This window comes from Rhopalosiphum padi, chromosome 2 (genome assembly GCF_020882245.1).
Source record: "Rhopalosiphum padi isolate XX-2018 chromosome 2, ASM2088224v1, whole genome shotgun sequence".
NCBI classification, from domain to species: domain Eukaryota; kingdom Metazoa; phylum Arthropoda; class Insecta; order Hemiptera; family Aphididae; genus Rhopalosiphum; species Rhopalosiphum padi.
In genome coordinates, this window is record NC_083598.1 from 69879015 (window position 1) to 69891195 (window position 12181).

At 24.1% G+C, this 12181-nt stretch overlaps 1 protein-coding gene across 1 annotated transcript; it reads left to right on the forward strand.

The window, feature by feature from the left end:
* The first annotated feature begins 2038 nt into the window (after positions 1 to 2038).
* LOC132919055 (ectonucleoside triphosphate diphosphohydrolase 5-like) lies at positions 2039 to 7773 on the forward strand. Its single transcript, XM_060980407.1, has 8 exons — positions 2039 to 2045; positions 2210 to 2314; positions 4773 to 4886; positions 6820 to 6902; positions 6991 to 7134; positions 7196 to 7313; positions 7394 to 7556; positions 7629 to 7773. The coding sequence occupies exons 1-8, from the start codon at positions 2039 to 2041 to the stop codon at positions 7771 to 7773; spliced, it is 879 nt and encodes a 292-aa protein (XP_060836390.1).
* Positions 7774 to 12181: the final 4408 nt, after the last annotated feature.

Below are 12181 nucleotides of genomic sequence, written 5' to 3' on the forward strand. Positions count from 1 at the left end.
GCGCAGCTCAAATTTTAATCATGGCATATAAATATTATTCACAAATATGAGAACCACTATAAGGGCGTTGATCAAATCATGGGACCTAAGACATCTGGTCTCAGATAATCGGGAGAAGAGGATAGGGACATATAAGGGAGTTCACAGCAACTTGTATTTTAATAAACAACCAATTCTGCTTAAAGCTTAAATTGACTTCAGCAATTATTTAACTCCACAACATTTTAGCAACGAGCGCTCTCTACAATAAAATAAATATACGCTATGCATTATAGTCAAGTTCCTTAAAGTTTGCCAACCAAATTTAAAAAATCGTTAAGAAAACATTACATTTTCAAATACACCAGTAATAAATGAAATTTTGAAATTGGAAATAGATATCTGGGTAAGTACATATTTGCTTAAACATTTAATATTATTCACTTCTATTAATAAATATTTTACGTCATGCTTGTACGCACGTACATCGTTATTAAAAAGGTTGTTTCAACAACAAGATTACGTGATCATCGTTAATACAATACGTACAAACACTGATGTTGAAACACTTATATATACGATTCACATTTATTACATTTGTGTAATTATTTGGTAGTTATAGGGATATTCGATGAAATAATTATTAGTGCTGAATCTTAAAATAGAGGTGATAATCAGACACATACATTATTGACATAAAAAAACTTTAATTTTTATTTTTAACAATAATAATTGTCTCTGACATCTAAGTACGGACATTATGATGATATTTATTATTATTATTTTGTTTATAGTGTCACGACAATATATGTATAATTTAAATAGTAAAGAGTAAACATGAAGTAGTTTTTTAAAAATATTGGATTCTTTTATGGTTTTTTTAAATTTTGAGTTTTTATTGATTTATCTGTGATATATTTTTATTTATTAAAAAATAAAATTAGAAATTAAGAACTACATTTCAGTTCCTTATTAATTCATTATAATGATAGATTACAGCTATGAAATGTAGTTTACTGTATAGTATAGTTTAAAGTTTTACTTTTATCCATATTAGTTTAATATTTTAAGTTTAAAGTCAATCATAGGTAATCGCATACAAAAAATAATCTGATTCTGAGTGAGGTCAGTATTTTATTTGTATTTTAGTGAGTCAAACACAATTTATTATAAATTAGAGAAATTGTATGCTGAACTCATTTATGAAAAAAAGCATTGAGTTTATATATTATATCATTCATTATTATAATGTTGAAATGTTAAATCCATATACCCACATGTTATTTTAATCAACTTATATCATTTTGATATGGACGTATAATACATATAAGTACAGCACAGTGTGAATACTGATAGATAGTGATGGTATAAATAGTTTAAAATTAGTAAAGCATATTGAATATTTAATTTTAAATAAAAAACAATGATTATGAAATAGAAAAAAAGTTTTTATTTTCAAGTTTGTACATTAATATTTTTTAAATTACAATAAAATAATTAAAATTTTTAGAAAAAAAAATATGATTATTGTAAAAATATAAAGTTAAATTTGAAAATTTAAAAGAATGTCAATATATTTTTATTATTTTAGAATATTGTTAGACCTTAGACTTACTTAACAGAAAAATTGTATAAAATTTGTTTAAAAGTGGTTCGACTATACCTAGTTTAACACAGGTTTAAAAATTAACACTTCAATGATATAATACTGGGTGTTATGATGGTACAAATGTGTTATGATTTCAATAAACAGAAACTAAATTAATCAAGTCTTAACTTAATTTTTAAAGCTATGCATATTGGTTATAAAGGAATGGTATAATACGTAATATTATTAGAACTTAGAAATAGCTAAAGAATTTATGGAAAATATATAAACAATTTTATTGAAAGTAACAACCTATCTAAGATTGTTAAAAGAAAAATACGGAACATTTATCAATCATAAAATGTTATATTTATTTACTCTTACTCCTTAATTATGGTTTATTCTTAGTTGAAAACTATTTTCAATAAATATAGACAAACATTTAAAGTAGATGACAATTCAGTAGTTACGATGGATGGTAAATTGGTAATGATAAGATCTTTATATGGTTCACAGTTAATTTTGTCATTGGTAAAATATAAATTATACTTTTTATATTTATTCATTAATAAATTATAAAAATGTGTTTATGTTTAGTGACTTTAAACTATTTGAATCATTCAATAACTGCTTTCGATTAAGATAGTGAAATCACCTATTGTTTTTCAACTGACGACCAAATTATTACTAAGGACACAAAATGTATAAAACATTGTACAATAATGGGAAAAAAAGAACATTATAAAGGTAAAATAGAAGTCCATTAATTATATTATAGTTATTATACCAAACAAATTTAAATAAAACTGTTTTAGTTATTTAGGTTTTGAATTGATGGTAACATAAAAATAAAAGTAGAACATTCAGAAAGAAGTCTAGATATCCATTACCTAAATTGTAAAAATTCTATTGAATCTATTATTAAAAAAAAACTACCAAACATGTAACCTTATTAAATCAATATTTAGCAGCGATTTATTTTTTTACGACCGATCTTTAGATGCTAATCTTGTTCACTTGTTGATATGTTAAAATTTATAGTTAGGTATCAAATTTTAGTGGTATTATTATGTTTATGCCATTTAAATATGACTGGTTTAATTCGCATGATATGACTTTTAATGGATACAATTGGAGGAGATATAATCATTTAAGAATTGTATGTAATTGCCGAAAGTAACTTAAAATTTATAACTACTAACTAACTACATATTAGTAGTACTTATCAGTTTATACAGTATTTAAATTAATTAAAAAGTTAGTAGTTGTAATTTGAAATATAATGCAGTTATTTTAATGTAGTTTTTTCAACATTAATAATATTAATATAGTAATATTATATGACTAATAAATAGCCTACCTTTTACAATGGTTTAAAATAAAAAAAAATTAAAAAAACCACTTAAATTTGAACTTTTCAAAAAATGTTTAAAGGTATCTAAATAATAATACTGATAATAATATGAATTATACTTTTGTGAGGTTAATGATACAGCGATATGTCATTAGTGTTACCTATTATGTTAAAATTATTTCTGTGTATAATGCAATCGCGTATAAATAACTTAATTTTAACCTAACATTAGGTACCTAGGTAGTCTTAATTTTTATTTTATTTCACATCATTAATTTAATAAATTGAAATTTACAATTCCCGAATACGTATAAATGTTATTTATTTATTATAAAAATAAATAAAAAATTAATTCTCGATAATGCATATTATATTTTACAAGAAGTAATTTAAATGTAAAAAGTAAAATATCATCAATCGATGACAATCATGTCTATCATTATTTCTTTATTTAACATAGGTTATATTTAAACGTTTTTTATTACGATGTAAATGTTTTATTTTGTATACATATTCTATATCGGTATCATTATATAATGCAGAGCTGTAGCTATTAGATACTAGTAATTATATGTTATTTGTGCATTTTTTTAATTACCTACAAGTTTTAATCAAAATTATACTGGATTATGTTATTATTTTGATTTTTAAGCTTTTTTCTTGAGCCTACATATTTTAACTAACAAAAACCAATTTCAAAAATCTATAAACCTATAAAAAATTTATAGATAAAGTAACATGACGCTGTTTTAAATTTTACTAAATCCATTTTGCCGAAAACAAGTTAATAAAAAGTTACACCCAAAATTCCCGAATTTCCATTTATTTTTTACGGGTTATTTTCATAATTACTGGAATCAACTCAATTCAATTTTTTACTAGAAATTACTCTTAAAGTAGAAAATGTTGGTGCATATTTAGGTACCCTTTTCCAAAAGACGATGATAAACATACAAATAAAAAACATATATTGCTGTTAAATTCATACAACCATTGCTATTTTTTCATAATTTAATATACATTATATTTTATAAATTAATTAAAATCTGCAATTATTATAAAGTATCATATTGGGGGACTTATATTGGTATATTATGACCTCATATTCAAGATTATATCGCAATTTCAGGTGTATTTGTGTTTGTTTTACTAAAATTGTACCATTTATAAATACAATAATTTTAATATGATCTCATTCATTTATTACAATCTATAAACGACCTACCTATACTTTAATTGCGTGAGTTATTTAGCGTTGTACAGATATCGACTTGTTATTGAAGGTTTGAAGTTTTGATTGGCGTAAAGTTAAAAAAAAAACATGAAAAAGGTATGTGGAAAATGATATTTTTGACATAATAAGGAAATTTAATGCTGAACGGTCAAGAAGCATTTAATATATGATTTTTTTAACTTCGTATAATGCATATTTGTCATGTCAAATTTGTTAACTATATGCTGATAATCATAAATAAAAAGAATAATTTAATCCAGATTTAATGGGCAAAAATAAATAAATAATTTGAATATTTTAAATTTTTATTTGAAATGATTAGTTATTTAGTCAAACACTTATACCCGAAAATTTTTATTTTCCCATTAAAATTTCATGGGAATTTAAAAAAATGTACGTTTTTTGTATTACTTGTAATTTATTTGTTTATAGAATACTTCAGGTCAAAGTAAATATTTAATGCACACTATTGTTGCAATGATACGTTTCATGGTAATCTATTGTAAGTATAAAATTAAATAATTTAACTTTATTAAGATTTATAAATTAATTAAATAATTATTTTTTAATAATTTTAGCTCAGTTTACTATATTATACTTACATAATGTTATTGAAGTAAATGCTGCCCCATCTACCCAACAATCAAACCAAAACCATCAATTGAATTGTGCAGTTATTATAGATGCAGGAAGTACTGGATCTAAAGTCTTAGCTGCTGCTTTTAAAAAGAGTATTTATTTTTATTTCATTCAGAAATACGCTATAAGACCAAAAAAATGAATTTGAATAATATATTGATATGTGTGAAGTATAAATAGCTAACTAATTTGGATGTCTTAAAACATTAATGTGATAAATTGGTGAGAGAATAATTTCTTGAACACGTATAAAACCATTCATGAATGCAATGGTAATGCTAAATTGCTAACTAAGTATAGGTAAAAATTATCGGAAAGTGTGAGCAGGTGAAACTGACTTTATAAATATTCAGAAAAAGTTTAAGGGAGTTATTCTTACGGAGCTAGGTAAATTGAGTCCGAAACACCGTTTTTGTGGTAAACTGGATTTTCGGATTTAAAAAGGTATAAGGTAAACTGAGTCACTGGTTATTATAGGTTTAGTTTCCAAAACAGCACATTTTCCTTCTCACTTTTACAGGCTTAGGACTATTGGTTATGTTAACAATTGGTGTGGTTAAAAATGTGATTTTTTGTTTTTAATTTCTAATATAATTCACTACGTTGTACATGCAAATCACAATTAATTAAATATAAAATTGCAATATACAAATTCACCCAATTATTTGGGACTCAGTTTACCACTCTCGATTCTTACTAACCATTTATAGGTCATTTTGAAGATGGTAGCTGTTAAAAATCGAATTTACACGTCAATAACACTTCATAGTACTTGCTAAAATTAGGATGGTCACAGAAAAGGAAAGTGATAGTAATTTACCATGTGGAGTTCTGATGATTACCAGAGTAAATATAATTGATGAGATGATCATTGCAAGACTTAATTTTTAGATTTAATGGATGACTATAATTTATGAAGGTGAATCGATAATGTTCTTGAGCTTGAATGAGTATTTGGCTAAAATAACTTTTGAGTCAACAGACTTACAGACTTGTTATTACGAAGTTAAGATGGATAATGACTTACGTTGTCAATTAAACTCTTTGAATTTATTGATTTTCATACGTAAAAATAGGTAATGTTATTAAGTATTAAGATATTATTATGACTGTGATTTTCAACCAATGATAATTTCAGAATTCTCATATAATTTAGAATGAACTTTTTATTGTCGAGCTCGAAACAAATAAAATATGCTGTAATCTGATAATAAGTAAAAAATAATATTTATGTAAGTATAGTTCACACTTTTCACAGGATTAGTAATTCTAAAAATTTTCAACGATTTATAACTACTATTTATAACTTCATCTAATTATTTTAGTTATTTTCTTAAAATGAAAATATACTTAGAAACTTGAAACATTTTGCTATTACTCATATAATATATTAGGACAGTGGTAATCTTTGCGACGATTAATTACAGTATTCATTTTTTTTTCATTGAATAGAAAAAATAAATAAAAATTATTCCAATCTAATATTTTCACAGTGGTTAACAATTTGTCTTTTTTTTTTTATTCCATGAATGTTTTAAAATAATCTTACTTTCTTAAGTTACTTACTAACACATGATAAATTCTAATTATAGCTAATTTATATTTTTTTTAATATTTAAAAAAATTATTAGAAATTGTATTTTATTAAGTCTTGTAAACCATTAATTCATAGAATCATAAGTTTTTCGTACAACAATCAAAAATTTCGAAAACATATGATAATGTTTTTTATAAACATTTGTTCCGTTTAATGTTCAAAAGTATTTAAGAAATTGCTCAATTTATTGTATCGCTCAGAATCTAAAACTTAAATATATTAAATTATTAATAAATATTTAAGTATTCACTATTTATATGGGTTTTAAATATTAATTTTAAGTGGAAGGTATTAAATATAATATTTTATAGAGACTGTCATGAAAGTGCCTAACGCGTATTTTGTACAAATTTAAAATCCAACATTTTATATTTGATATACAATTGATAATCAAGCATAGAAAAATAACTATTAAAATGTTTATTTAGCGGATGACATCTATTTACTAGACAACTATATTTTTAAACGAGAAGAAGGTGGTTTAGCTGAATATGCTGATGACGAAAAAAAAGTAAATTAATGAATTATGATTCAAATAAACAGAAATTATATTAAATAAGTCTAAAGTTAATCATTAAACTTAACTATGTTGGTCATAGAGAGAAGAAATAATACGTCATTTATTATCGCAAGCTGAAGATTTTATGAATAAAAATCCTTATTGTGCCAGAACACCACTTTTATTGAGAGCAACAGCTGGTTTAAGAATGTTAAACGAAAAATCAGTTGAAATTATCAATCAAGTATTTTTCATTTTATTATTAATGTACCTACTCAAAATCCTCAATTATAATATATTTTTAGGCAAAAGGAATTTTCAATGAATATAGCTCAATATTTCAAGTAGATGACAATTCAGTGGAAATAATGGATGGTAGTGATGAAGGGCTTTTTGCATGGTTCACAGTTAATTATCTCCTAAGTAAAATAACAAAATATAAATATATACCTACTTTAAATTTTTATTCATTATTAAAAATGTAAGAACATATTTATGTTTAGAGAGAATAAAGGATCTCGAAAATTCGGTAGCAGTTTTAGATTTAGGTGGTGCATCTTTACAAATCACCTTTTACCCAACTGACGATAAAAAAATACCAACGAATTCTTCATTTATAAAAGATTATGCGATTATGGGAACAAGAAAAAAATTGTATAACCAAAGGTACAATACAACTAGAAGTCCAATAATTATATTTAATGTACCTAACAAAATTAAAATATAAAAATATTATAGTTATTTAGGTTTTGGATACAAGGCTGTGCGAACAAAAGTTTTCAAACCGGTAGATAATAATAAAAAAAATTATACTTCACCATGTCAACACTCAGATTTCCAAGTATCCTATTCATTTAATTTAATAGATTACTCTGTAACGTAAGTTTTTAATGTTTTTCTAAAAGACAAAAAATGTCTTTAAGGAAATTAATTTGTTAAAAGATAATTGAGTTGAGTGTGAGTTTGACATCTATTGATTATAACTACTATATTTTTATGTAAGACTATTAAAATAGATGTTAAGTTTTTTTGTATTACTATTATTTTCTAATTCTATTTATATTTTGATAAATTGTTATAGTGCAGAAAATTTAGAAAGAAGTCCTGATCTTCATTATTTAAACTGTAAAAATCATATTGAAAATATTGTTAAAAAAACTGTCGAACCTGTACATTTAAATAAAAATATAGTAGCGATTTCTTTCTTTTACTACCAAACTTTAGATGCTGAATTGATTGGTATGTTAATAATTAAACATAATATCGTCACATTTTATAGATATTATTAAATTTATGTCTATTATTTTAATTCACATAATATAATCATTAAGATGAACATGGAGGAGATGTCACTTTACAACAGTTTGAAAAAGTCGCAAAAAGTAATTTTTTTATTTTTATTATAATTAATTAAGTAAAATAAAGTATCAATTCATATACTCACATGTTATATTACTGTGGATATTTAAAATCTGTCAATAGACAGTAACTAATATAAGGTATATTTGTTTTCAGAATGTTTTTATCACAAATTTGATAGAAAAAATCCATTTAAATGTTTCGATTTGATCTATATTTATGTCTTATTTCAACAAGGATTTGGTTTTCCTGATTATACTTCAATCACTGTTTGTATATTACGTCAATAATAAAATTTTACTATTAAAGCTTACAATTATTGTCTTATAATCTAATTAAATATTTATATATTATAGTTTAAGAAATATATAAACAATTTTCAACTAAGCTGGCCTCTTGGAGCTGCTTACCAAGCTTTAAAATAAGTCCTCCAACCATAGAAAATTTAATAATCACTGAAAAATGAAGATTACCATTATTTATTATATTAACATTTTTATACATTAATTATTTTTATTATCCATAAATACATATATTGTACTGAATTGGATAGCAGCAAAAATTTTTTTTTTTTTATCATATTTCATTTTATTATTTTTTGTTGTACCTCGAGCATGTTAAAATATATTTATTCTTATGCATTAGTATATGTATTTACTAATTATTAAGTATATTGCAGTTTGTAAAGCAATTTGTGTTATTTCATTATATTTCAATATTAAGTTTTGAAGGAGTTTTGTGTAGGCAATTTTATTGCTAATTCAATATTATTAAGATTTTAATTTTTCAGAATAAAAATGTTGTACTCTCGCAAACATTTTGCAAAATGTGTTCTTCCTTTATATATTTTTATTTTTATATGTTCTTAACTTGTCTTATAACATAAATACTAAATATTTTACAAGCAGATTGAGAATTAAAACAGCAAGTCACCAACTGCATCAAGTATTATTTAAATTTTGCGTTTGAATTTTCCTGTTAAGATGTATGAGTATGAGTTTATGTATTGAATGATTATGAAATAAAATAGGTAAGGTTAAAAAAATGATAAAGGAATTAATGAAAATCATTCTTATTTTATTAAATATGAATTTTGTATGATCTATTGTTTAAACTGCATAACGCGGACACATTGTATGGCCGGGTAAAAATTTAAGTTTAAGAATGAGGACACTTTGTGCTATTATATACATAAATTATATATTAATGTCTATAGTTATGTAGTAAATATATTATTATTTAATATAAAAATTAATAATAAAATAAAAAGTCAGAATAATCAGTTCTTAATATTGTGTACTAAAAACCATCTTTAATAAGTTTTGGTCTTAATTTAATAGTATTTGTTGTTGCCATCGTGACGATATGACAGTCGTCGTCTAAGTGAAATGCATTTCAACGATAAACGTAAACGATACTTTGATTATAACTTCGATATCGCACATTTGAAATATGTATATATATATATATAATGTATTAGATACTTAGCTTTACCAAATAATATTTAAACTTAAAAACATTTTTAATGAAATTAGTCATGACTTCATATTTATTTATATTATACGTATACTTCATATACACGTATTATAATAATACAAAGTGTCCGCGTTTCGCACTTTTAAATTTTAATGCTCGGCCGTACTAATCACCTAGAACTGTATTCAACTGTACGTTAAAATGTATACATTGTATCGGTATCAGTATATTAATATGTTCATTCGTATTGTTCTTATTTACATCATATAATAATATTGTTAATAGGTATGTTTGAAAAACCCATGGTTGTTGAGACTTTTAAACATGCTGCATTGCGTAAGTTGTTATTATTTACAATTAAGTATCAGTCTGTATATATACACAGATATTTATGATGTATCACTGTATCAGTAACTAATTTGTGGTATAATTTTGTTTTTATGATTGTTTTATCGATCATTTTGATTTCAACAGAGTATTCAATTGTTTTAATTTGACCTATGTGTATCGTGTATGTATTATTGCATCACGGATTTAGTATTCCTGAAGGTGCTCTGTTGACTGTTCGTATATAACGTCAATAAATCAATTTTACTAAATTACGACTACTGAATAATATAATTAAATGCTTATATATTTTAGTTTCAGAAGTATGGAAACCGTTTTTCTTTAAACTGAACTTCTTGGAGCTGCTTACCAATCTATAGACAAAGACGAATATATCGAAGAATAATGAATTTATAGTCACCAGGAAATGATGATTGCTGTTATTTATTATTTTAACAGTTTTATATAGAAATTTCCGTCATACAATTAAATTTTTATTTTAATGTTTGATGCTAAAATGTAGGTTTCTTTACTATAAGCATATTAAGCTTTATGAAACTTTCTACATATTCTTCAAATTCTGCTAATTTTATATGTATATTGTAAAAGTTAATAGTTTTCTCAAGTCACCTATCATTTTCCATAACATATTATTTACTTTACTTGTTATTCTTTTAGTAAGGCAAATTCGTTAAAGTAAATGTTATCATAGAATGTCATATTAAATGTTATTCAGATAATGTAGTAGTATAGCACAAATGCAATTTAACATCTCTTTTATAAATTATAAATTTATAACCATGGATAAAATAGAATATATAGGACAAAAGACATCAACTGTATTTTTATCCACTTCAAAAATTAAATTTAATAAAAAAACTGCACGTATTACAATTCCGCTGTTTTCGTTAGGGTGTCTAAATTTTGTAAAATCATTAAATTTTTTAGTTAGATAATTTAATAAAATACAGTTGATTACAGTTATTTTGTGATATATTAAAAACATCACTATATTTCTATAAATAATCTTTACAAGACGTCAAGACGTGATATAATACGGAAACTAAGGAAAATGTAATTTTATAATATTACATATAAGTACCTATGACGACGAATAAAATCAATTGTAAAATAAAATAATTAGTCAACATATTGTTTAACTATTTTGCAGGATCTAGATTACATAGGGATCATTAGTGTACTTATTTTTGTATGAGAAGTTCCGGTGATACACGCGGTATAGATCGAAAAAATTGCCTAGTTTAATCAACGAAGTTATAAATTTGTTTTTATATTTGTCGTCTAATTTTTTTTTACTTAGAAGTGTAATATATTAAAATTATTTAATTCTAAGTTTATTTTATGTTATTAAACATTTAAAAGATTATTATGATATTATTTAATATTTTGTTGAAGTATATTATGTTTTTTAAAAAGGCTGTAGTCAGTAATACATTTTGATTGTATTGTATTCTATTATATTGAATTTATAAATTTTTTAGTATTATTAAATACTTTTAATATGATTCTTGTGTGTTTTTTTAATAAAAAATCATATTAATTGAGAAAATGTATACATTTGAAAAATTGGGAATCATCAGCACTTCCCATTGAACTCTAAGGTAAATAATATAATAAAGATTATATTCGTTTATAGTTTTATCGAATAGAGCGCGCCTACAGTATGTACTGAGTGTCCTAAACTAAGATGAGCTGAGTGCACCGGTCACCCTCATGGTATAACGAGTAAAACAATGCGAGAGTTATCGGTACTACTCTCGGTAATTAACGCAAATTAGTCGAAAAATTGGTAGTAATATTATATGTTGAAAACACTGATTAATCTACTAAAAATCTAAAACAAATCCCGATTCCTTAGAGTTTTTTTCATAGGAAATAAGACTGGGTTTTCTACAAAACAGATATCGTAATAAATTCACTAGATCAAAATACATCAAATGTTTATTGGTTTCAAAGTACTGTAACGTCCCCTCTTTGCCGGGCCGACGTCTTCCGACCGTACTGGCGTAAGTTATGTTTATATTAACGAGGTCTCGGGGACTCGACCTCGGTGTGTAATATTAATAATACTAAGATCAGGGTTACCTTATTTAAGTAAAGCGCATAAG